This window comes from Cibotium barometz, chromosome 56 (genome assembly GCF_041138505.1).
Source record: "Cibotium barometz isolate CiBa-2024 chromosome 56, ASM4113850v1, whole genome shotgun sequence".
Classification (NCBI taxonomy): Eukaryota; Viridiplantae; Streptophyta; class Polypodiopsida; order Cyatheales; family Cibotiaceae; genus Cibotium; species Cibotium barometz.
This window is the reverse complement of record NC_141101.1, coordinates 8,955,029-8,981,006: the sequence shown is the minus strand read 5'-3', so window position 1 is coordinate 8,981,006 and position 25,978 is coordinate 8,955,029. Positions and strand designations below refer to the sequence as shown.

The following is a 25,978-nucleotide window of genomic DNA, read 5'->3' as shown; positions in this document are numbered from 1 at the left end:
GATTTAACCAAGGCTTTACCTGAGATACCCAACAAATGACCAGGCCTACCCAATGTCTGGTACATATCTCAATCACGCTTGTACACCATAGTCATACTCTCATCATTTCAATTACATCATGATTAATCTGCTGTACTAAATCATATCCTCAAGACAGCAGCAATATTAGTCTAGGGGTGCAACAGGCCTCAACAATTCCCAATTCTTTTCGGTCCTCTGCTGAGCTGAACATAAATGGATTACTACTGCTGGGCACACTGCACCTGTGGCCCAGCTGATGATTCTTCTTCTTCGTATGCCTCCTGCCGTGCCTGTTGTTTCCTTCTCATTTCCTCCTCCATGTTCACATCCTGTAGAATCGTTTCTTCACATTCATCAAGTTCCATATCAGTCATTTCACTGGAGGGCCTGGGGGGCAATATAGCGTCCAAAGCCTTGCACTGTTCCTCGGATAGTGAGCCAGACTCTGGAAAATTCAGAGAGAAGTGGATGTACAGTTTGCCTTTCATGAAAGGCTGTTGATAAATGGGCATACCTTCATCATTGATAGCCTTGAATTGCCCTGTCAAGATCAATCAACAAAGATGGGTTACGTTCCACTCTATCACAGAGCTGTTGAGGTGAAACAATCCAGGTTCCACATCCTTTGATTGAAACATCATCATAAAAACTACCAACCTATAATCTATACAACATTCCGGTACGACTACAGCATAGACATGATACTTCAAAACCAGCAAAAAATATCAGAGAAGCTGGAGAGTTATGTTACTGTCTATCACTGAACTCTTATGGAGGAACAACAAAACAGGTCTCTCAATCTTCAATAGAAGCAAGTCAACCTCTACACATTACAACATTTTCGTACAACTACAAGCTATACCTATACAACATTCTGGTACAACTACAAAATAGATATGAATAATACTTCAAAAACCAGTAAAATATCAGAGAAGCTGCTGGGTAAGCTTACCAGGCTTCACAATCTCTGAAGGTACTGACTTTAAAAGCAATTGACGCCCATCAAGATGGGTGAGTATAAACTGGTAGCCACACAAGGCCTCAGAAAGAGTTAATGTGTGCTCCACAAAAAGGTCATCACCCTTTCTCTTAAATTTGGCATGGTCCTTAAGTTGAAGGACAAACACTATATCACCAGTAATAGTATCGGGCTGCACACATGACATCATCCCCATCAAGACTTGAAATAATGAATGCAAAATTAGACACTAAAGTTTGCATACAATGTGTGATGCACTCATTAATGAACCACTCACCGCCTCATCAGCTTCACCAGCAAAAGTAATTTTCTGGCCATGTTTCATGCCCTTCTCAACATGTACTTCTAGGACCTTTTTCTCTTGCACAACCTTTTCACCTTTGCATTGCGAGCATTTGTCTTTCTCACTTATTGTTTCACCTGGGAGAGAGCAAGCATGGTGAGATTATATCCACAACCAAGAACTGACTACAATTAGCCATGTGAATGATGGATGGCATACCAGAGCCTTTACAGTCAGGACAGACTTGTTGCATTTGCTGTATCATGCCGGGTCCAAGCTGCCTGATTGATATCTTCATGCCAGAACCTTGGCAACCAGCACACTTCACGGAGGAGCCAGACTTTGACCCCGTACTGGCAGACAACAAGGGAATACATAGTGAGTACACTACGTTCAAACAGTGCTGTCAGGTAAGTAAGAGTTAAGAGGAAATTAGCTCAAAATTAGCTCACCCTTTGCATTTGGAGCACAGCACGTTTCTTGATAAAGACAGCTTCTTGGAGGTTCCATTGTACACCTCTTCAAGCGACACCTTCAATGGATGGACAACATCCTCCCCACGCCTTTGCCTCCGGCCTCCTCTTGAACTTCCACCTGTATAGTGAGAACGAAGTTTAGCCAAAAAGTCTCCAAAAAAAAGTGCAGAGGTCCTTTGAGTACCATCTAACCAGATTGAAAAAACTTGCCCTTATGATTAAGACATATGCAGCACCTTATATCTACGCGTATACAAAAGACATGGTTCTGGGAAACATGCCGCCAACATCATTTTTTTATTTATTTCAATTCTGTGAAGACATGCCGCATAAACAGGGTGTATACTTCAACTAATATACACTTAAGGTCATGGGTCATGGCATTAGCATTCAATCCTTCATACACATTAGGATACTTCATATCCACAAAAAGTCCTTTGAGTACCATCTAACCAAATTGAAAAAACATGGCCTTCAGCTTAAGACACATGCAGCACCTTATATGTATGCGTATACAAAAGTAGAAAGTTCTCAAATCAACAACAAGCCTTTAAATAAAAACATACCTAAAAATTAAAATCATGACCTAGCATATCAATGAAACTGATCTATGCATGTACAGTACATTCTAATATACACTACACTTGCTTAGGCAATTTAAATCAGCCTCATAATGGAGTTTTTTTCCCACTCCAAAAAAGAGATCCTTCTATAAGTTGGAAAAGACATGCCTAGAAGGCAGAGTACAAACACTACTACAGCAGTGAAAGAAACACAACATAGAATTCCTCCATGGCTGGTCGCTCTCAAATGAAGGCTACATTACTAATACAAAGATAGAATACCACACTAGGGACCTAATCGGAGTGTCGACACCTAAAACTCCACCAGTCGGCGTGGAATGCTTGGTTGAACATAATGCTAATCAATACACTTAAATACACCAAGATTTAATGGACAACAATAACAATACATGAATTGACAAGAGACACACAATGAGCCACTATAATGTTTATTGATCTTAAGAGAATCAAGTACATAGTGTCATGGGCATTTCTCACCAGATTTTCATACCAATGCATATGAATACAATATTGTTGTCGGTACTCTTTGAAGTGCCTATGTTCCCTAACATCTACTCTCTATTGTTCCACCAACTGTCAAATCCCCATAGGATCTCCTCGTAGAACACTCCTGGTACGAGACTTGAACCTGCAAACAACCCAAACAAAACAAGAAGGGGCTGCAGGCCTGACTCACCACCCAACCATGACAGCCGTGGGGGCAAGCCCACATTGGCTGTCCCCACCGAGCCACAAGCTGAGCTAACTAGGTTGACGTACCGACCAATCTCTACCTCACGACGTCCCATACCGCCACGAAGCTACCCTCCTGGACCTCGAGACTGCTGCCAGCGTTGACTGCGTAAAGCAGGTGCACGTCTACACTAGATCCACGCTCCAAACCATAGAGCTCTCACGAATCACGCGAGACTCTATATCCTAATGACTAAATTGGCCACCCTTTTATAGGCTCTTGGCCGGTCACCGGGCGTCCACACTTGGACGCCTGTCCGTCCATACTTGGACGCCCGCCCCTTAGTCTATCCCTAACTCCAAGCTTCCCCAAACCTCGAAGCTAGTCTTGTGTGCGTATAGCACACGATAGATACACACTGTGCACATGACGACTCCCCTTCCTCTAAGAGCTCACTCCTGAGCTCACTAAAAAGCCAGGGTAATCTCTCTGAAGAGTGGTCAATGTCTCCCATGTAACGTCCTCCTCAACACGATCCTTCCACTTGATCTTGTATTCCGTGATAAGCGTATTACGCAATATTCTTTCACGAAATCCAAGAATCTTTTCAGGTTCGTGTGGAACAAATGTCCTCGACATCTATGATTTCTTGAGGAGTAACTAACTGGTCTGTTCCACCCAATACTTCCTTAAGTCTACTTAAGGAAATACAGGATGAACTTTCACATGAGAAGGCAAATCCAATTCATATGCAACTGAACCAATCTGTCGTGTAATACGAAATGGTCCACAACATCTAGGGAATAATTTCGAAGATCGACCTGTCCGTAAAGTCTCGGAATCTTTCGGAACTCGCAAATACACCATCGTTCCTTCAAAGAACTCTCAGGGTGAACGATGTCTATTGGAATAAAATCTGTCTCGATCTTGAGCACTTCTAATAGATTCCTTCGCAACTTGTAACATTTCTTGCATGTCTTGCAAAAAATTACGTGTTGCATCATGCTGAAGTCCTGAGAATCCCACTGTAATAGGTGATCTAGGTTGAAAACCATACATAAGCATGAAAGGACTAAAACCTGTACTCGTATGCTTAGTATTGTTATATGCAAATTCTAACATAGGAAGATAATCCTCCCATGAACTGTCTTTTGGATACATATGCTCGAAGCATATCCTCCAAAATCTGATTCACTCTTTCCGTTTGGCCATCGGATTGAGGATGATCTGAGGAACTCAAATTCAAAATTGTTTCCAACTTCTCAAAAACAAGTCTTTCAAAATCACTCGTAAACTTAGAGTCCCTATCACTGACTATGTCCTGTGGTAACCCGTATAGTCTAAACAATTGCTAAATAAACTGCCCTGCTAATTGCGTAGCTGTAATAGTCTTCCGGGTCGGTAAAAATCTAGCCATTTTTGTCAAGCGATCTACCACAACCCAAATAGAATCGTGGCCTTGATGTGTTCTTGGCAATCTGGTTATAAAATCCATGGAAATACTTTCCCATTTATTACCTGGAATTTGCAAAGGATGCAACAACCCAGCTTGTCTAAAGCGTTCAGTTTTATTTGCTTGACACTTGACACTTGAGAGCATAATCTTCTACATATCCTTTTCATCTTTGGCCAATAAAAAGTGTGTTTCACTACTGATAGCGTCCTGTGTACCCCGAGATGTCCAGCAGAAGGGACGTCGTGACACTCCTTACAAATCTTGGACCTAATGTCCGGGATCTATGGTACATATTGTCATTACGGAATAGTAAACCATTCCGAATCATCCACTGGCCTCCTGCAGCCTGAATGGTAGGCTATTCAGTCATTGAGCCTTGGTCAATCAATGAGCTCCCGTCCTGGATCTTCTGCCAAAATGGACCAAAATAACTATCAGTCTTGCAAAGCCCTCTCAATGACTGAAATAAGTCAGTAGAAATCTCGGTGAACGACAAAGTATTCACCTCTCTAATTCCACTAAGCGCATATGCAACACTATTCATGGACCCTTTTCGATAATGAATCTCAAAATCAAAATCTTGCATTAACTCAGCCCAACGAGCTTTCCTTCCTCTCAAATCTTCCGCATCACACATACTTGATGGATTGATGATCAGTCAATACCACAAACCTGGAGCCATATAAATAATGTCTCCAAACCTTGAGAGCATGAATCACAGCATAAAGCTCCTTCTCAAGGATTGGCCAACGAGATTGAGTGTCATCTAACTTCTTACTTTCAAAAGCAACAAGTCTACCATCTTGAAATAGAGCAGCCCCGATGGCATAGTCACTCGATCAGTTTTAAGAACATAAGACTCAGGTAATGCTGAGATAGGTGCTTCCTTGACTTTATCTTTCAAAAGTCTGAAGGCCATATCCAAATCGTTATTCCAAGTGATAGACTGACTTGACTTACATCCACGACATTTCAACAAGTCGGTCATCGGTAGTGTGAGCTCAGAGTACTCCCGCACAAATTTCCGATGAAAAACAACAAAACCGAGAAAAGAACGAAGTTGTTTCACTGTTCGCGGTATAGGCCAGTCCAGAACCTTCTCAACTCGGTCATAGTCAATGCTCAATACATCTCTAGTGATCTTGTGTCCCAAGTAAATGATGTCTGTCATAAAAAACTCGCATTTACTTAATTTAGCAAATAGTTGATTCTGTCTTAAAATAGATAAGACAATCGTGAGGTGTCTAACATGATCCTCAAAAGTACGACTATATATCAAAATATCATCCAAGAACACCACCACAAATTTTTCCAAATGTTCACGAAAAAGATCGTTCATCATTTACTTGGAAAGTGATTGGAGCATTGGTTAATCCAATAGGTAATACGAGAAACTCGTAATGGCCATACCTAGTCCGAAAGACGGTTCTTTCGACATGCCTTTCATGAATACGTATCTGGTGATAGCCAGTACGTAAATCTATCTTCGTGAAATATTTTGCTCTTGCTAACCGGTCAATCAGGACATCTAATCTAGGAGGAGGATAACGGTTCTTAATTGCCAGCTTGTTCAATCTCTTGTAATCTATACACATTCTCCCAGTGTTGTCCTTCTTTCTTCTAAGCGCATCCCAAGGTGATTAACTTGGACAGATCTGGCCCATCCTCAAATAATCTTCGAGTTGTTTAGCCAAATCATCTTCCTCAACTTGGCTCATCCTCTAAGGTGGAATGCTAACACGATGAGCACCAGGGATCAAGTCAATACGATGATTTACTGCCCTTTTAGGTGGTAAACCTGATGGCAATTCCTTAGAAAATACATCTTGAAACGAATCAAGTATCTTCTGTAACTCTTTGCTTTCTAATACATTTAATTCATTGACATCCATGGAAGGTATGAAAAATGAAGAAAGTGGAATCAATACACAATGGAAAGCAGTATACAAAGAAGAATCCATTATATTTTCAAAATCAATTGTACTTACAAGAGGTTCCTGCGAGGAATGTATACAATCATCTAAAATACTATACTGAGTGTTCCTATGTTGAAAAGAAAAAATATGACTAGACCAATCTATCTGGACTTAAAGAGTCTTAAACCACTCAATCCCTAATAACAAGTCTACATGTTCTAGGTGCATAACATAGCATTCCAAAGTATCTTTGTAGTCTTGAATCCGCATTGGTAGCATCTCCACCTTTCGATCCTATACTTGTCTTCCCGCAGGTAGACGTACCTCATAGTTTGGTATCGTATCAAGACTCAATTTTTGCAGAAGTTTATAGTTAAAAAAATTGTGTGAGCTACCAAGGTGTAGAAGAATGTGGATTCTATGGCAATTCACTTCTCCATAAACTCAGGGAAGATCATGCAAGCCAAAAACTTTAGAGTTGAACAAACAATTAGAACATGAACTAGGGCGAGAAAGTACTGTAACTGACGTATCTGTCAAAGACAACTGGTTAGCTGCCTTTGGCTTAGATCCTGCGTTGGTCTTTGCACCCTTTTGCTTCGAGCACTCGTTACGCATGTGTCCTTTTTCTTCGCAGATGAAACAACGTCCCTCCTCCTTGAGCTTCAAAGCTTTAAGGAGTTGTTTCTTCTTCGCTGGTGTTGAACTTGAATTCTTCTAAGGTTGGTCCGAAGACTTTCCTTCAATCGTGTTAGCCATTGGTGCGGAGAACTTTCTTTTGTGCTTGTTCCCCTGCTCGATAACGGGTTTAGACTTGGAAGAGATCATAGATACGAGTTGAATGAATGACCTTTTTTTAATTTTTGCATTTGTTATTTTTAATCTGTAAACAGTATGAGTCTGGTAAACCGGCTACGAAGAACCTCAAAAGAGTAGTGGGATCCATCTTTGTAGCTTTCATCTGCAAGTCCCTAAACTTCTGGAGATAGACCTCATAAGTGAGGTGCTGCGAGGTCATAGTCAAAGCTGTAAACCAGGCTACAACATCATAATCATTCTCTTTCTTGAAAAATTCCTTCTTGAAGACATCTTCGAATTGTGCCCAAGTCGTTGGCTTAGGGTTTAGTTTCTTCCACCAAAGCAAAGCTTTGCTTGAGAGGAAACCTGCTGCTAACTGTATCTTTTTTCCATCATCATATGGATGAAACTGAAAATGGACCTGCCACTTATGTAGCCAAGTGTCCACAATCTCCTTGGTACGCTGCTTTTGCTCGCCCCCGAACTGTTCCAGAGTAATGTTGGGACCTAAAGCAGAGACCAAGGTATCCATACTCAAAAGAGTAGATAGGGTAGTGGTCAAGAGAGATGGGGTTCTGCAAGGCTTGCATTTGGGCGGCGATTTGTGCCTAACGTTCCAAAGAAGAAGCTTCGAGAGCTACTTTGAAATCTTGGAAAATCTGATTTTGACACATAATCGTCAAAAAGATCGGCATCGGTATCTTCCGTAGCCGGCAAGCCTTCGCGTTCGACAAGGGGCTCCAACTCTAATTCTTGGGTCGACACCTTGAAGAGGGCAAGTGGAGAGAGAATTCGATCTTGAACAAGAATAGTGCGAGAGAACTTGGGAGCTTGAGAGCTTGAAAACTTGAGAGATGTGTGGCAAGAAGCCCACTTAAGGAATTTATATAATCTTTCGCAAAAGCAACTTAAGCTTTTGCTTTTGTGTTTTTTTTAAACATATATGCATATATGTATATATACATCTATATTGTTTTCTTTAAAAAAAAATACTTTTAAACCTTGTGGGGGCTATAAACTCTTTAAAAAAAAGTTTAATCTAAAAAACAAAAAAACGAAAGCAACGAATTTGGCATGTCAATGCTTTTACTAGTTTTTTTTTTTCACCCCTCCTGTATACTACCGTCGCCTAACACATTGTCTTCACCTCACTGCTACCAACATCGCCTTCAGGTATCCTTGGCTGCGTACGACAGCTTGCGCCAGCCCTCACCTAGGCTTGGCCGCATGCGCAGGCCTAGCCGGTTGCCAGCCTGGCCTAGGCACCTGCCTGCGTAGGCGTGGACGCCTGCCTACGTGCGCCTGGCCGACTGCCTGCCCGCCTGCCCGCCAGCCCGCTCGCTTGCGCCTCCAACATCCAATAGCCCACGACCAGCACAAGACAGAACGATCCCCATCTCGCGCTTTCTCTCTCACGTTTAACAAAAAGCAAACAGGCTTTTTTTTTCTATTTTCTCTCACAACTTGTTCATGCGACTGCACAAACCCCTTCAGCCTTCTTCTTGCATAGCAAACAACCCTGCTAGCCACCTACACCCTCATCACGGGTTGAAAAAAAGAGCAGCATGCATAACAAAACAGCAAGCTTCTTGAACACATACCTTTCTTCGACCTTATCTTCTCTACCTACTGACACCAAACAAAACAAGAAGGGGGTGCACGCCTGACTCACCACCCAACCATGACAGCCGTGGACAAGCCCACAGACTTGGCTGTCTCCACCGAGCCACGAGCTGAGCTAACTAGGTTGACGTACCGACCAATCTCTACCTTGCGACGTCCCATACTGCCACAAAGCTACCCTCGTGGACCTCGAGACTGCCTGCCGACCTCGGCAGCGTAAAGCAGGTGCACATCTGCACTAGATCGAGGCTCCATACCATAGAGCTCTCACAAATCACGCAAGACTCTATATCCTAATGACTAACCTTGGCCACCCTTTTTTAGGCTCTTGGCTGATCACCGGGTGTCCACACTTAGGCGCCCGCTCGTCCATACTTGGGTGCCCGCCCGTTAGTCTATCCCTAACTCAGCTCGCCATTCAGCCTGCCTAGCTCCAACTTCCCCAAACCTCGAATCTAGTCTTGTGTGCGTATAGTACACGATAGATACACACTGTGCACATGACACCAACACACGATCTGCAAGAGCACACGAAGGACAAGAGAACACTACACAAGGTACGTGAACATGGAGTGCTGCTCATCCTTTTTGTACTTACTTCTATAATTAAGCAATAATGATTACTAATTGCAAGTAGAGTTGATGACAATGGAAGTCTTCGAGATGGAAGCATCTAGAGTATTAAAACCTTCAACGAGATGGAAGCGTCTGGAGTGTTAAAACCTTCAATCTGACACAATCCTTTGTGACAAAAAACTTCAAGAGGATGAAAGGAACCCTAGGATGGCCATACCTAGTCCGAAAGGCGGTTCTTTCGACATGCCTTTCATGAATACGTATCTGGTGATAGCCAGTACGTAAATCTATCTTCGTGAAATATTTCGCTCCTGCTAACCGGTCAATTAGGTCATCTGATCTAGGGAGAGGATAACGGTTCTTAATTGTCAGCTTGTTCAATCTTTTGTAATCTATACACATTCTCCAAGTATTGTCCTTCTTTCTCCTAAGCAACACAGGTGCACCCCAAGGTGATTTACTTGGACGGATTTGGCCCATCCTCAAATAATCTGCGAGTTGTTTAGCCAACTCATCTTCCTCAGCTTGGCTCATCCTATAAGGTGGAATACTCACAGGATGAGCACCAGGGATCAAGTCAATACGATGATCTACTGCCCGTTCAGGTGGTAAACCTGATGGCAGTTCCTTAGGAAATACATCTTGAAACGAATCAAGTATCTTCTGTAATTCTTTGCTTTCAAACACACTTAATTCATTTACATCCATGGAAGGGATGAGAAAAGAAGAAAGTGGAATCAAGACACAATGGAAAGCGGTGTACAAAGAAGAATTCATTATATTTCCAAAATCAATTGTATTTACAAGAGGTCCCTGAGAGGGATGAATACAATCACCTAAAATACTATACTTGGTGTCCCTATGCTGAAAAGAAAAAATATGACTAGACCAATCTATCTGGACGTCAAGAGTCTTAAACCATTCAATCCCTAATAACAAGTCTACATTTTCCAGATGCATAACATAGCATTCCAGAGTATCTTTGTAGTCCTGAATCTGGATTGGAAGCATCTCCACCTTGCGATCCCAAACTTGTCTGCCCGCAGGTAGACGTACCTCATAGGTATGGTCGCTGAGTGTCGTATCAAGACTCAATTTCTGCACAAGTTTGTAGTTAACAAAGTTATGCGAACTGCCAGGGTCTAACAGAATGTGAATTTTATGGCCATTCACTTCTCCATAAACTCGGAGAAGATCATGCATGCCAAATACTTTAGAATTGAACAGACAATCAGAACAAGTACTAGGGCGAGAAAGTATAGTAATGGACGTACCTGTCAAAGACAACTGGTTAGCTGCCTTTGGCTTGGGTCCTGCGTTTGACTTGGTACCCTTTTTCTTCGGGCACTCATTACGCATGTGTCCTTTTTCTTCGCAGATAAAACAACGTCCTTCCTTCTTGAGCTTCAAAGCCCTAAGGAGTCGTTTCTTCTTCGCTGGTGTCGAACTTGTATTCTTCGAAGGTTGGTCCGAAGACTTGCCTTCAGTCGTGTCAGCCATAGGTGCGGAGAACTTTCTTTTATGCTTGTTCCCCTGCTCGGTAACGGGTTTTGACTTGGAAGAGACCATCGTATCATCGTAGATACGAGCTGAATGAATGACCTCGTCCAAAGTTTTACATTTATTATTTTTAACCTGTAATCGGTACGAGTCTGGTAAACCAGCTACGAAAAACCCCAAAAGAGTAGTGGGATCCATCTTTGTAGCCTTCATCTGCAAGTCACGAAACTTCTGGAGGTAGACCTCATAAGTGAGGTGCTGCGAGGTCATGGTCAAAGCTGAAAACCGGGCTACAACATCATAATCATCCTCTTTCTTGAGGAATTCTTTCTTGAAAATGTCTTCGAATTGTGCCCAAGTCGTTGGCTTTGGGTTCAGTTCCTTCCACCAAAGCAAAGCTTTGCCGGACAGGAAACCTGCTGCTAACTGTACCTTCTTTCCATCATCATATGGATGAAACTGAAAGTGAACTTGCCACTTGTGTAGCCAAGTGTCCACGATCTCCTTGGTTCGCTGCTTTTGCTCGCCCCCAAACGGTTCCGGAGTAATATTGGGGCCTAAAGCAGAAGCCAAGGTATCCATTCCCGAGAAAGTAGAGAGGGTAGTGGTCAAGAGAGCGATGGAGTTCTGCAAAGCCTGCATCTGGGCTACGATTTGTGCCTGACAATCCGCCGAAGAAGCTTCGAGAGCTACTTTGAACTCTTGGAAATCTGATTTTGACACAAACTCGTCAAAAAGATCGGCATCAGTGCCTTTCGTAGCCGGCAAGCCTTCGCGTTCCACGAGGGGCTCCAACTCTGATTCTTGGGTCGACATCGTGAAGAGGGTACGTGGAGAGAAAATTCGATCTTTGCACAATGAAAGTGCGAGCGAACTCGAGAGCTTGAGAGCTTGAAAACTTGAGAACTTGAGAACTCGAGAGATGTGTGGCAAGAAGCCCACGAGAGGGGTTTATAAAGGTTTCCCAAAAGCCAAAAAAAATCTCGAAAAGCTATGCTTAGCTTTTGTGTTTTTTTTTGTGAATAAATATATATATATATATATATATATATATTTTAATATATATATATATATGGATATATATATTCTCTTGACTTAAAAGAAATAAAAACCTTGGAAACCTTAGAAAAGGGAGGACTTTTAAACCTTTTTTTAAAAAAATTTTAAACTCCCCTAAAAAAACAAAAACGAAAGCACTAAAAAAAACGTAATGCTTTACTTGCGTTTTGTTTTTTTTTCGCTTCCCTCCTGGATTAGCCTGACGGCGGTGAGCTGACGTCGCCATGCTGCCGGCTTTTTCCTTTCCGACGCCTCCATGCCTGCCGTCGGCGGCTGCTGACTAGTCGCCATCCTGCGCCTGCCGTCGGCGGCTGCTGACTAGTCGCCATCCTGCGCCTGCCGTCGGCTGGCCTGGCCGATGCGCTAGGCTGCATAGGCCTGGCTGCCTGGCTACGCAGGCCTGGCCGGCCTGGGGTGGCTGCGCAAGCCGCCTGGCTTGGCAGGCTTGGCCGCCCAACTGCCCTACAGGCACGTACCTGCCCGCCTGAACACACCTGCCCGCCTACCACGTCAACAAGATACGGCCAGCAAACCCACTCGCCAGCTCTGCTCTCGCTCGCTCTCTCATGCGCCAAAAAACAACGAAAAGGAAACATGCTTTCTTTCGTTTTTTTTTTCAGTTTCTCCCCCTGCAGGTTATGCGACTGCACAACAATTCACCTCTTCTTTGCAAAAGCAATCAGCCCTATTAAAACTACCATCTCCCATCATCAACATGGGTTTCTTTGATGAAGAAAAAGCACATACCAAAACTGAAAACCGCAGTATGCACAGAAAAAACAACATGCTTTTTTAACACATACCATACTTCGACCTCATCTTCTCTACCTACCGACTTGCTCGTTCACGGGGTATGCTCTGATACCACTGTCAAATCCCCACGGATCCACTCGTGATCGATCTTGGTTCGAAACTCGAATCCTGCAAACAAACGAACAACAAACAACAAAGGGGGTGCAGGCCTGACTCACCTCCCAACCATGACAGCCGTGGGCGAGCCCACAGTCTTGGCTGTCCCCACCGAGCCACGAGCTGAGCTAACTAGGTTGACGTACCGACCAATCTCCTCCTCGCGACGTCCCATACCGCCACGAAGCTGCCCTCGCGGGCCTCGAGATTGTTGCCGGCCTTGGCTGCATAAAGCAGGTGCACGTCTGCACTAGATCCAGGCACCAAGACCATAGAGCTCTCACAAACTCGCGAGACTCTCTATGCACAATAACTAACCTTGGCCACCCTTTTATAGGCTCTTGGCCGGTCATCGGGCGTCCACACTTGGCCGCCCGCCCGTCCATACTTGGGTGCCCGCCCGTTAGTATATCCCTAACTCAGCTCGTCAATCAGCCTGCCTAGTTCCAAGCTTCCCCAAGCCTCGAAACTAGTCTTGCATGCGTATAGCACACGGTAGATACCCACTGTGCACATGACAGTTGGCCAACGAGATTAAGTGTCGTCTAGCTTTATAATTTTAAAAGCAACATGTCTACCATCTTGAAATAGAGCAGCCCCGCTGGCATAGTCACTGGATCAGTTTCAAGAACATTGCTAAGATAGGTGCTTCCTTGACTTTATCTTTCAAAAGTCTGAAGGCCATATCCAAATCGTTATTCCAAGTGATAGGCTGATTTGACTTACGTCCACGATCTTTCAACAAGTTGGTCATCGGTAGTGTGAGCTGAGAGTACTCCCGCACAGATTTCCGAAGAAAAACAACAAAACCGAGAAAAGAACGAAGTTGTTTCACTGTTCGCGGTATAGGCCAGTCCAGAACCTTCTCAACTCGGTCATAGTCAATGCTCAATCCATCTCTAGTGATCTTGTGTCCCAAGTAAATGATGTCTGTCATAAAAAACTCGCATTTACTTAATTTAGCATATAGTCGATTCTGTCTTAAAATAGATAAGACAATCGTGAGGTGTCTAACATGATCCTCAAAAGTACGACTATATATCAAAATATCATCCAAGAACACCACCACAAATTTTTCTAAATATTCACGAAAAAGATCGTTCATCATTTGCTGGAAAGTGGTTGGAGCATTGGTTAACCCAAAAGGTAATACGAGAAACTCGTAATGGCCATACATAGTCCGAAAGGCAGTTCTTTCGACATGTCTTTCATGAATACGTATCTGGTGATAGCCAATACGTAAATCTATCTTCGTGAAATATTTCACTCTTGCTAACCGGTCAATCAAGTCATCTAATCTAGGAAGAGGATAACGGTTCTTAATTGTCAGCTTGTTCAATCTCTTGTAATCTATACACATTCTCCAAGTGTTGTCCTTCTTTCTTCTAAGCAACACAGGTGCATCCCAAGGTAATTTACTTGAACGGATCTAGCCCATCCTCAAATAATCTTCGAGTTGTTTAGCCAACTCATCTTCCTCAACTTGGCTCATCCTCTAAGGTGGAATGCTAACAAGATGAGCACCAGGGATCAAGCCAATACGATGATTTACTACCCTTTTAGTTGGTAAACCCGATGGCAGTTCCTTAGGAAATACATCTTGAAACGAATCAAGTATCTTCTGTAATTCTTTGCTTTCAGATACACTTAATTCATTGACATCCATGGAAGGTATGAGAAATGAAGAAAGTGAAATCAATACACAATAAAAAGCACTATACAAAGAAGAATCCATTGTATTTTCAAAATCAACTATATTTACAAGAAGTCCCTGATGACAGGGATGTATACAATCATCTAAAATACTATACTGAGTGTTCCTATGTTGAAAAGAAAAAATATGACTAGACCAATCTATCTGGACTTGAAGAGTCTTAAACCACTCAATCCCTAATAACAAGTCTATATGTTCTAGGTGCATAACATAGCATTCCAGAGTATCTTTGTAGTCCTGAATCCGCATTGATAGCATCTCCACCTTTCGATCCTATACTTGTCTTCCCGCAGGTAGACGTACCTCATAGGTATGATCACTGGGTGTCGTATCAAGACTCAATTTCTGTAGAAGTTCATAGTTAACAAAATTGTGTGAGTTGCCAAGGTCTAGAAGAATGTAGATTCTATGGCCATGCAAGCCAAAAACTTTAGAGTTGGACAAACAATCAGAACATGAACTAGAGCGAGAAAGTACTGTAACTGACGTATCTGTCAAAGACAACTGGTTAGCTGTCTTTGGCTTAGATCCTGCGTTGGTCTTTGCACCCTTTTGCTTCGGGCACTCGTTACGCATGTGTCCTTTTTCTTCGCAGATGAAACAACGTCCCTCTTTCTTGAGCTTCAAAGCTTTGAGGAGTCGTTTCTTCTTCGCTAGTGTCGAACTTGAATTCTTCGAAGGTTGGTCCGAAAACTTTCCTTCAGTCGTGTTAGCCATTGGTGCGGAGAACTTTCTTTTGTGCTTGTTCCCCTGCTCGGTAACGGGTTTAGACTTGGAAGAGACCATTGTATCATAATAGATACGAGCTGAATGAATGACCTCGTCCAAAGTTTTAGATTTGTTATTTTTAATCTGTAAACAGTATGAGTCTGGTAAACCGGCTACGACGAACCCCAAAAGAGTAGTGGAATCCATCTTTGTGGCTTTCATCTACAAGTCCCTAAACTTCTGGAGATAGACCTCATAAGTGAGGTGCTGCGAGGTCATAGTCAAAGCTGTAAACCGGGCTACAACATCATAATCATCCTCTTTCTTGAGGAATTCCTTCTTGGAGACATCTTCGAATTGTGCCCAAGTCGTTGGCTTAGGGTTTAGTTCCTTCCACCAAAGCAAAGCTTTGCCTGAGAGGAAACCTGCTGCTAACTGTATATTTTTTCCATCATCAAATAGATGAAACTGAAAATGGACCTGCCACTTATGTAGCCAAGTGTCCACGATCTCCTTGGTACGCTGCTTTTGCTCGCCCCCGAACTATTCCGGAGTAATGTTGGGGCCTAAAGCAGAGGCCAAGGTATCCATACTCCAAAGAGTAGATAGAGTAGTGGTCAAGAGAGATGGAGTTCTGCAAGACTTGCATCTGGGCGGCGATTTGTGCCTAACGTTCCAAAGAAGAAGCTTCGAGAGCTACTTTGAAATCTTGGAAATCTGATTTTGACACATAATCGTCAAAAAGATCGGCATCGATATCTTCCGTAGCCAGCAAGCCTTCACGTTCGACAAGGGACCTCCAACTCTGATTCTTGGGTCGACATCTTGAAGAGGGCAAGTGGAGAGACAATTCGATCTTGCACAAGAATAGTGCGAGAGAACTTGAGAGCTTGAGAGCTTGAAAACTTGAGAGATATGTGGCAAGAAGCCCACTTAAGGGATTTATATAATCTTTCCCAAAAGCAACTTGAGCTTTTGCTTTTGTGTTTTTTTTAAAATATACATACATACATACATACATACATACATACATACATACATACATACATACATACATACATATATATATATATATATATATATTGTTTTCTTTTAAAAAAAGTTTAATCTTTTTTTTTTAAAACGAAAGCAACGAATTTGGCATGTCAATGCTTTTACTGGTTTTTTTTTTCACCCCTCTTGTATACTGTCGTCGCCTAACACGTTGTCGTCACCTCGCTGCTACCAACGCCGACTTCATGCAGGTGCGTTGGCTGCGTACGATAGCCTGCGCCTACTCCTCGCCTAGGCTTGGCCGCATGCGTAGGTCTGGCCGCCTACTTAGGTCTGGCCGGCTGCCAGCTTGGACTGGGCGCTTGCCTGCGTACGCCTGGCCGGCTACCTACATGCTTGCCCGCCTGCTCACTTGCGCCTCCAACATCCGGTAGCCCACAACCAGCACGCGACCCAACAATCCCCATCTCGCGCTTTCTCTCTCGTTCAACAAAATGAGCAAACAACCCTGCTAACCACCTACACCCTCATCACGGATTTCTCTGATGAAAAAGCAACATACTATCTGAAAAAAACAGCAGCATGCATAACTAAACAGCAAGCTTCTTGAACACATACCTTTCTTCGACCTCATCTTCTCTACCTACCAACACCAAACAAAACAAGAAGGGGGTGCACGCCTGACTCACCACCCATCCATGACAGCCGTAGGCAAGCCCACAAACTTGGCTGTCTCCACCGAGCCAAGAGCTGAGCTAACTAGGTTGACGTACCGACCAATCTCTACCTTGCGACGTCCCATATCGCCACAAAGCTACCATCATTGACCTCGAGACTGCTGCCGACCTCGGCTGCGTAAAGCAGGTGCACATCTGTACTAGATCCAGGCTTCATACCATAGAGCTCTCACAAATCACGCGAGACTATATCCTAATGACTAACCTCGACCACCCTGTTTTAGGCTCTTGGCCGGTCACCGATTGTCCACACTTGGGCGTCCACCCGTCCATACTTGGATGCCCGTCCATTAGTCTATCCCTAACTCAACTCGCCATTCAACTTGCCTAGCTCCAACTTCCCCAAACCTCGAATCTCGTCTTGTGTGCGTATAGCACACGATAGATACACACTATGCACATGACACCAACACTGTATACATATATCTATATACATGTATGTATACATATATATGAAAACATACATATATATATAAATATGTATATATATATATATATATATATATTATATATATATGTATACATGTATATACATGTGTATACATGTGTATACATGTATACATGTATACACATGTATACATGTATATATACATGTATATACATATACATATATATATATATATATATATATATATATATATATGTGTATACACACATATATATATATATATGTGTATACACACATATATATATATATATGTGTATACACATATATATATATATGTGTATACATGTGTATACATATATATATATATATATATATTATATATATATACATGTATACATGTATATACATGTGTATACATGTGTATACATGTATACACATGTATACATGTATACATGTATATACATATACATATATATATATATATGTATGTATATGTATATACATGTATACATGTATACATGTGTATACATGTATACATGTATATGTATACATGTATACATGTGTATACATGTATATATACATGTATATACATATACATATATATACATATATATATATATATATATATACATATATATATACATTGTGTATATACATGTATACATACATGTATACATATACATATATATATATATATATATATATATATATATATATGTATACATTGTGTATATATACATTGTGTATATACATGTATACATATACATATATATATATATATATATATATATGTATATATATATATATATATGTATATATATGTATATGTATATACATGTATATATACATGTATACACATGTATACATGTATACATGTGTATACATGTATATGTATATACATATATATATGTATATACATATACATGTATATACATGTATATGTATATACATATATACATATATATATGTATACACATGTATACATGTATATATGTATATACATGTATATATGTATATACATGTGTATACATATATACATGTATACATGTATATATGTATATACATGTATACATGTATATACATATATACATGTATATATGCGTATACATATATACATATATACATATATATATATATACATATATATTTTTAAAAAAAACACAAAAGCAAAAGCTCAAGTTGCTTTTGGGAAAGATTATATAAATCTCTTAAGTGGGCTTCTTGCCACACATCTCTCAAGTTTTCAAGCTCTCAAGTTCTCTCGCACTATTCTTGTGCAAGATCGAATTTTCTCTCCACTTGCCCTCTTCAAGATGTCGACCCAAGAATCAGAGTTGTAGCCCCTTGTCGAACGCGAAGGCTTGCCGGCTACTACGGAAGATACCGATGCCGATCTTTTTGACGATTATGTGTTAAAATCAGATTTTCAAGATTTCAAAGTAGCTCTCGAAGCTTCTTCTTTGGAACCTTAGGCACAAATCGCCGCCCAGATGCAAGCCTTGCAGAACCCCATCTCTCTTGACCACTACCCTATATACTCTTTCGAGTATGGATACCTTGGTCTCTGCTTTAGGTCTCAACATTACTCTGGAACAGTTCGGGGGCGAGCAAAAGCAGCGTACCAAGGAGATCGTGGACACTTGGCTACATAAGTGGCAAGTCCATTTTCAGTTTCATCCATATGATGATGGAAAAAAGATACAGTTAGCAGCAGGTTTCCTCTCAGGCAAAGCTTTGCTTTGGTGGAAGGAACTAAACCCTAAGCCAACGACTTGGGCACAATTCGAAGATGTCTTCAAGAAGGAATTTTTCAAGAAAGAGGATGATTATGATATTGTAGCCCGGTTTACAGCTTTAACTATGACCTCGCAGCACCTCACTTATGAGGTCTATCTCCAGAAGTTGAGACTTGCAGATGAAAACTACAAAGATGGATCCCACTACTTTTTTGGGGTTCTTCGTAGCCGGTTTACCAGACTCATATTGTTTACACGTTAAAAATAAGAAATGCAAAACTTTGAACGAGGTCATTCATTCAGCTCGTATCTATGATGATACAATGGTCTCTTCCAAGTCTAAACCCGTTATCGAGCAGGGTAACAAGCACAAAAGAAAGTTCTCCGCACCAATGGCTAACACGACTGAAGGAAAGTCTTCGGACCAACCTTCGAAGAATTCAAGTTCGACACCAGCGAAGAAGAAACGACTCCTTAAAGCTTTGAAGCTCAAGGAGAAGGGACGTGGTTTCATCTGCGAAGAAAAAGGACACATGCGTAACGAGTGCCCTTAGCAAAAGGGTGCAAAGACCAACGCAGGACCCGAGCCAAAGGCAGCTAACCAGTTGTCTTTGACGGATATGTCAGCTACAGTACTTTCTCCCCTAGTTCATGTTCTGATTGTTTGTTCAACTCTAAAGTTTTTGGCTTGCATGATCTTCTCCGAGTTTATGGAGAAGTGAATGGCCATAGAATCCACATTCTTCAAGACCTTGGCAGCTCACACAATTTTGTTAACTATGAAATCATGCACGAATTGAGTCTTGATACGACACCCAACGATCATACCTATGAGGTACATCTAGTGTGTTTTTATCCACGATTGCTAGTGTGTTTTCGAAGCTTTCAATAGTGTGTCTAGGTGATATTCACTCTCCTACATACTCCCAATGACTGAAATTTAGCAAAACAAGTCTTATATTTATTGTAATTTCTGGTCTTTTGACTGAAAACCCTAATTTTAGTCATCCTTTCTCAAGTTGAACCATAGAGGAAGCTTTTATAGGATTCCTTTCATCTTCTTGAAGATTTTTGTCACAAAGGATTGTGGCAGATTAAAGGTTTCAACACTCCAGACGCTTCCATCTCATTGAAGGTTTTAACACTCTAGATGCTTCCATCTCGAAGACTTCCATTGTCATCAACTCTACTTGCAATTAGTAATCATTATTGCTTAATTATAGAAGTAAGTACAAGGAGGGATGAGCAGCACTCCATGTTCACGTACCTTGTGTAGTATTCTCTTATCCTTCATGTGCTCTTACAGATCGTCTCTACCATTATGTATGTATACATACATAATGATACACATATATGTATACATACATATGTATATGTATGTATGTATACATAGATATATATATGTATGTCTGTATACATATATATGTATATACATACATACATGCATGCATATAGATATGTATACATATATATATATATATATATTTATTTATATTTATATATATAATTGTTTTCTTTAAAAAAATACTTTTAAACCTTAGGGAGCCTTTAAACTCTTTTAAAAAAAGTTTAATCTTTTAAATAAAAAACGAAAGCAACGAATTTGGCATGTCAATGCTTTTACTGGTTTTTTTTTTTCACCCCTCCTGTATACTGTCATCGCCTAATACGTCGTCACCTCGCTGCTACCAACGCCGCCTTCATGCAGGTGTCCTTGGCTCTGTACGACAGCTTGCGACAACCCTCGCCTAGGCTTGGCCGCATGCGCAGGCCTAGCCGCCTACATAGGTCTGGCCAGCTGCCAGCCTAGGCGCTGCCTGCGTAGGCGTGGGCGCCTGCCTACGTACGCCTCGCCGGATGCCCGCCCGCCCGCCCGCTTGCGTCTCCAACATCCGATAGTCCACGACCAGCACGCGACCGCCAACGATCCCCATCTCGCACTTTCTCTCGTTCAACAAAAAGCAAATAGGCTTTTTTTTCTCTCTCTATTTTCTCTCACAACTTGTTCATGCGACTGCACAAACCCCTTCAGCCTTCTTCTTACAAAGCAAACAACCCTGCTAACCACCTACACTCTCATCACGAGTTTCTCTGATGAAAAAGCAACACACTGTGAAAAAACAGCAACATGCATAACAAAACAACAAGCTTCTTTAACACATACCTTTCTTCGACCTCTATCTTCTCTACCTACCGACACCAAACAAAACAAGGAGGAGATACACGCCTGACTCACCACCCAACCATGACAGCCGTGGGCAAGCCCACAGACTTGGCTGTCTCCACCGAGCCACGAGCTGAGCTAACTAGGTTAACGTACCGACCAACCTCTACCTCGCGACGTCCCATACCGCCACGAAGCTACCCTCGTGGGCCTCGAGACTGCTGCTGGCCTCGACTGCGTAAAGCAAGTGCACATCTGCACTACATCCAGGCTCCATACCATAGAGTTCTCACAAATCACGCGAGACTCTATATCCTAATGACTAACCTTGGCCACCCTTTTTTAGGCTCTTGGCCGGTCATCGAGTGTCCACACTTGGGCGCCTACTCGTCCATACTTGGGTGCCCGCCCGTTAGTCTATCCCTAACTCAGCTCGCCAATCAGCCTGCCTAGCTCCAAGCTTCCCCAAACCTCGAATCTAGTCTTGTGTGCGTATAGCACACAATAGATACACACTGTGCACATGACACCAACACATGGCAGAGACGATGTGCAAGAGCACACGGAGGACAAGAGAACACTACACAAGGTACGTGAACATGGAGTGCTCCTCATCCCTCCTTGTACTTGCTTCTATAATTAAGCAATAATGATTGCTAATTGCAAGTAGAGTTGATGACAATGGAAGTCTTCGAGATGGAAGCATCTAGAGTGTTAAAACCTTCAACGAGATGGAAGCGTCTGGAGTGTTAAAACCTTCAATCTGCCACAATCCTTTGTGACAAAAATCTTCGAGAAGATAAAAGGAACCCTAGGAAAGCTTCCCCTATGGTTCAACTTGAGAAAGGAAGGCTAAAATTAGGGTTTTCAGTCAAAAGACCAGAAATTAAAGAAAATACAAGACCTGTTTTGCTAAATTTCAATCATTGGGACTATATAGGAGAGTGAACTAGACACACTATTGGAAGCTTCGAAAACACACTAGCAATCTTGAGTAAAAACAGACTAGTGATCTTAGATATGGTGTTGGGAAGGAGAGAGTGCAAAAAATACAGCCAAAAGACCGGCCGTCCTTGCAGCAACCGAGGCTGACATCTCAAGGGACTCAACAACCTAGCCCAAGGTGCAGCCAATCACCTTGAGAAAGGGGTAGTTACTCCTTGTGAAGGCCTAGAAAGCAAACTGTGACTGGGAACCCTACAACAACTGCCAACGGGTTAGCATGGGCTCGGAGCCGTGCAGCCATCGACCAAAGTACGCATGCACACTCCACAACACGATGGGCTTCTAACTGAGATCTCTATCGTGGCAGAGCCAAAATCCACATGGATGCAGCCGTGGCCAAGGATCTCGATGTTAGAAATTTGCCCTTGCCCACCTAACAAGGTGGCCTAAAGGAGGTCTCGAATCTGACCCCTGGGAGGTCAACTACCCACAATCTTGCAACCCAAGGATGTCAAACGCTAGAGGTCAACTACCCACAATCTTGCCAATGCCAAACGCTAGAGGTCCGCTTCATGGCCTCGACCAGGGAAGATGGAGCGGCTGCCGTAGAGTCCTCTGAAGGGGGGAGACCAGAAACAACTGCCAATCGCCGATGAAGAGTAAACTCAAACTCGAGCAGCAAGAAACGGGGGAAGAAGAAAGAGTGTTTTTTTTTTGGGGGGGGGGGGGGGGGGGGTGGTGCTACAGGAGGAGAGTGCGTTTTCCTTTTCACAAGCTCATAATGGAGCCAACATGATATCTTTTTCAATTCTGTGAAGGCACGCCGCAGAAACAGGATGTGTCCTTCAACTAATATATAGTTAAGGTCATGGCATTAGCATTCAATCCTTTATATCACACATTAGGATAGTTCATATCCAAAGGGCAGAGGGCATAGACACCCAGCTGTCTGCATTTAAGCAAAGAAGGCATACCTCCACCAAAGGGACTAGCTCCCCCAAAGAAAGACTCGAAAATGTCGAAAGGGTTGTGACCGTCACCGCCGCCCCCCATGCCTTCTTTGATGGCATCCTCCCCATACTGATCGTAAATCTCTCTCTTCTCTGGATCACTCAAGACATCATATGCTTGTGCCAATTCTTTGAACTGAAATAAGCAGACAGCAGATGTAGAAACTAAGAACAAGATCACAAAAAATCGCACAAAGTTAACACTATAAAACGCATTCTGCACTGTATTGTGATGTGGGCAGAAGCACACACATCCATGAAAATGTTTGATTAGCAGAAACATGCACATGTATGTAAATATGTACCTAGCATGCATGCTTGCCACATATGTAGTGAGTGTATATGTGCATGCATGTAGTACTCATTAATTATGATGCAGATGTATGAATAAAGCGTGAGTATTTGTGCAAGTATGTGTATCTTGTATGAATGTTTATGTAGTGTCTGTAAACATGTGAGTGCATGATGTGAGAAACAGAAACAATCAATGTGCTCCAATTATCAGGCCTTAGAAATTCAAGCAATTCAGGACCAATGCTTGTTGTGAGATGCATGTATGTACGCATGCATATACGTACGCATGCATGCATATAAGCAAGCATGCCTGCCATGTACGATAAAGAACATTTGAATGCATGCGTGCTTACATGTCTAATGAAATAAAATTTGAAAGTTATAAACTTGCACCCATATCCGAGACCATTCAGGTGAAAGAAACTGGCAGATTACGAGAAATTTCCAGCCAATCAAAGGGCACAAAGAATAAGAAAAATTGCCACAGAATCACATTCCTGATCTGTGCTAAAAGGCCGATTTCAAAATACAGAGCAACGATCCCTGGGATTGTAAGGGTACCTTTTCAGGGTCTCCGCCTTTGTCAGGATGGTTCTTGATGGCAGCTTTCCTGTAGGCTTTCTTGAGCTCATCCGCAGAGGCGTTCTTGGAGACCCCCAGGACCTCGTAGTACCTGGTATTGTTGCTCTTCTTGGGAGCCCGGCCGAACATAGCTGTGAAGGTGTTGGATGCTTAGCAAAAAGATAACTGCCGCCCGCTGGTTGATAGACGAGCAATGGCTAGGGTTTCGAAAGCACAGATAACCAGAAAAATCTCCTAGCTGGGGTTATAAAGGTTTGCACGCTGGCTAGGGTTTCGAAAGCACAGATAAAGAAGTCTGCTGGCCAGGTCTGCAAGCTCGGATTTCAGGTCTGATGGCTAGGGTTTCGATAACGCAGAGACGTATTGACCAATCGCTAGGATTTTATGATAGCAAGGGCAACGCGCTTGGTGGAACCTTCGGGGGCTTCCGGCAATCGCACGTTCGATGGCGCTGCTATTTTTTGGGGGCGGGGCCATAAGTTAATAATTAGTATTTTCTCAATATATATTACCACCAAAACGTTTCTTTGTATTAATTAATTAGTGTCCGTGAAAATATTGTATATTTTTATAACCTTGTTTTCGCTTTTTTTAAAGGTTTTAGGAATGCTTTCTTGAAAAAATCTTTTCGCATCCTATCTTTTTTGGAATATCTCTCCTCCAACAAGTGGAGTTGCATGCATTTCTGGAGCTTCTCTCTCTCTCTCTCTCTCAAATCATCCATCCCTTTCGCCTTTTCCATTTCAATTTCAACTCGATGCCCCCCTTCTTTGCGATGCCCGGGCTTCTCCCTCTGCATCACGCCCCAGGTCACCCTTTAGAGGGCCTTTGCTGGCCTCTTGCTGCCTTGCACTTGGTCGGCATCTATGCAATTAGGGGTAGTCTGCACGACCTAGGAGAGAGACAGATGCGCTCTAGTCGTGAGGAGGGTTGGAGATATTGCACAATAGGAACGAAGGCTTTTGGAGGTGGACAAGCGTGCACTCAAAACTTTAGGAGCGTGCAAAATAAAAGATAGTTGTGAATATGCGAGGGGACTGTGGGGGAGGCGGCTGGGGAAGCAAGGAGGCGAGGAGCAGGCAAGGAGACTGTGGGGGAGAGGACTAGGGAAGCAAGGAGGCGAGGAGAGGAGAGGCAAGCGCGGCGAGCAGCTGTGGAGGTTGCTGAAGGGAGGCGAGCGTCCGTAACCTCAGACCAGAAAATTTTAATTAAGTGGCCACTTAATTAATACACCAAAACAAAAAAGTCTGAATATACCACCAAAACAAAAAGTCTAATTAATTAGTATTTTCTCATTATATATATAGTATTAAATGTTTAAATTGTTATGCTCTGATTGTGTTTTTGTATTTATTTTTCTCCCACTAATATTTGAAAAAAAAAACATTAATATGGGTACCAAATTTTGCATGCATATTAATTAATTAGATTAGGTGGGTATTTTATAAGGTGCAAGGTTTTAAACATTAAGGCCGAAGGTGCAAGGTGGTATATAAACATTAATTAAATAGATTAGGTGGTTTGGAGATCGATGTGCTGGTTTTTGCCGCTGGTTTGAGGCGCCCGTGGTTTCTGCCCGGTGGTTTATCTGGTAGCTTCCGCTTTAATCCTTGCTGCTAGTGCCTTCACATCCTTCTCTCATAGTTTCCGCCCGATGGTTTATCTGGTAGCTTCTGCTTTAAGACCTTGGTGTTGGTGCCTTCACATCATTCTCTTCGTTGGCCTGCCCCTCTCGTCTTTGCTTGGCTTTTTAGCCTTGTCAATAGAGGGGCATGCAAAGACACAGATCTCCTTAGCTCGTCTGGTCCATTTTCCACACTTTGGTTGTGGTTGTTTATCGCTCTATTGTTTATC

The 25,978-nt window shown here is 42.4% G+C and overlaps 1 protein-coding gene across 1 annotated transcript; it reads right to left on the bottom strand.

Annotated features, from left to right (window-relative positions):
• Positions 1-24,602, bottom strand: LOC147606863 (dnaJ protein homolog). Its single transcript, XM_086791037.1, has 7 exons — positions 24,104-24,602; positions 23,213-23,384; positions 1,736-1,877; positions 1,503-1,636; positions 1,278-1,420; positions 974-1,172; positions 1-562 (listed from the first exon to the last, which is right to left on the bottom strand). The coding sequence occupies exons 1-7, from the start codon at positions 24,251-24,253 to the stop codon at positions 243-245; spliced, it is 1,260 nt and encodes a 419-aa protein (XP_086647163.1). The 5' UTR covers positions 24,254-24,602; the 3' UTR covers positions 1-242.
• Between the last annotated feature and the right edge of the window lie 1,376 nt (positions 24,603-25,978).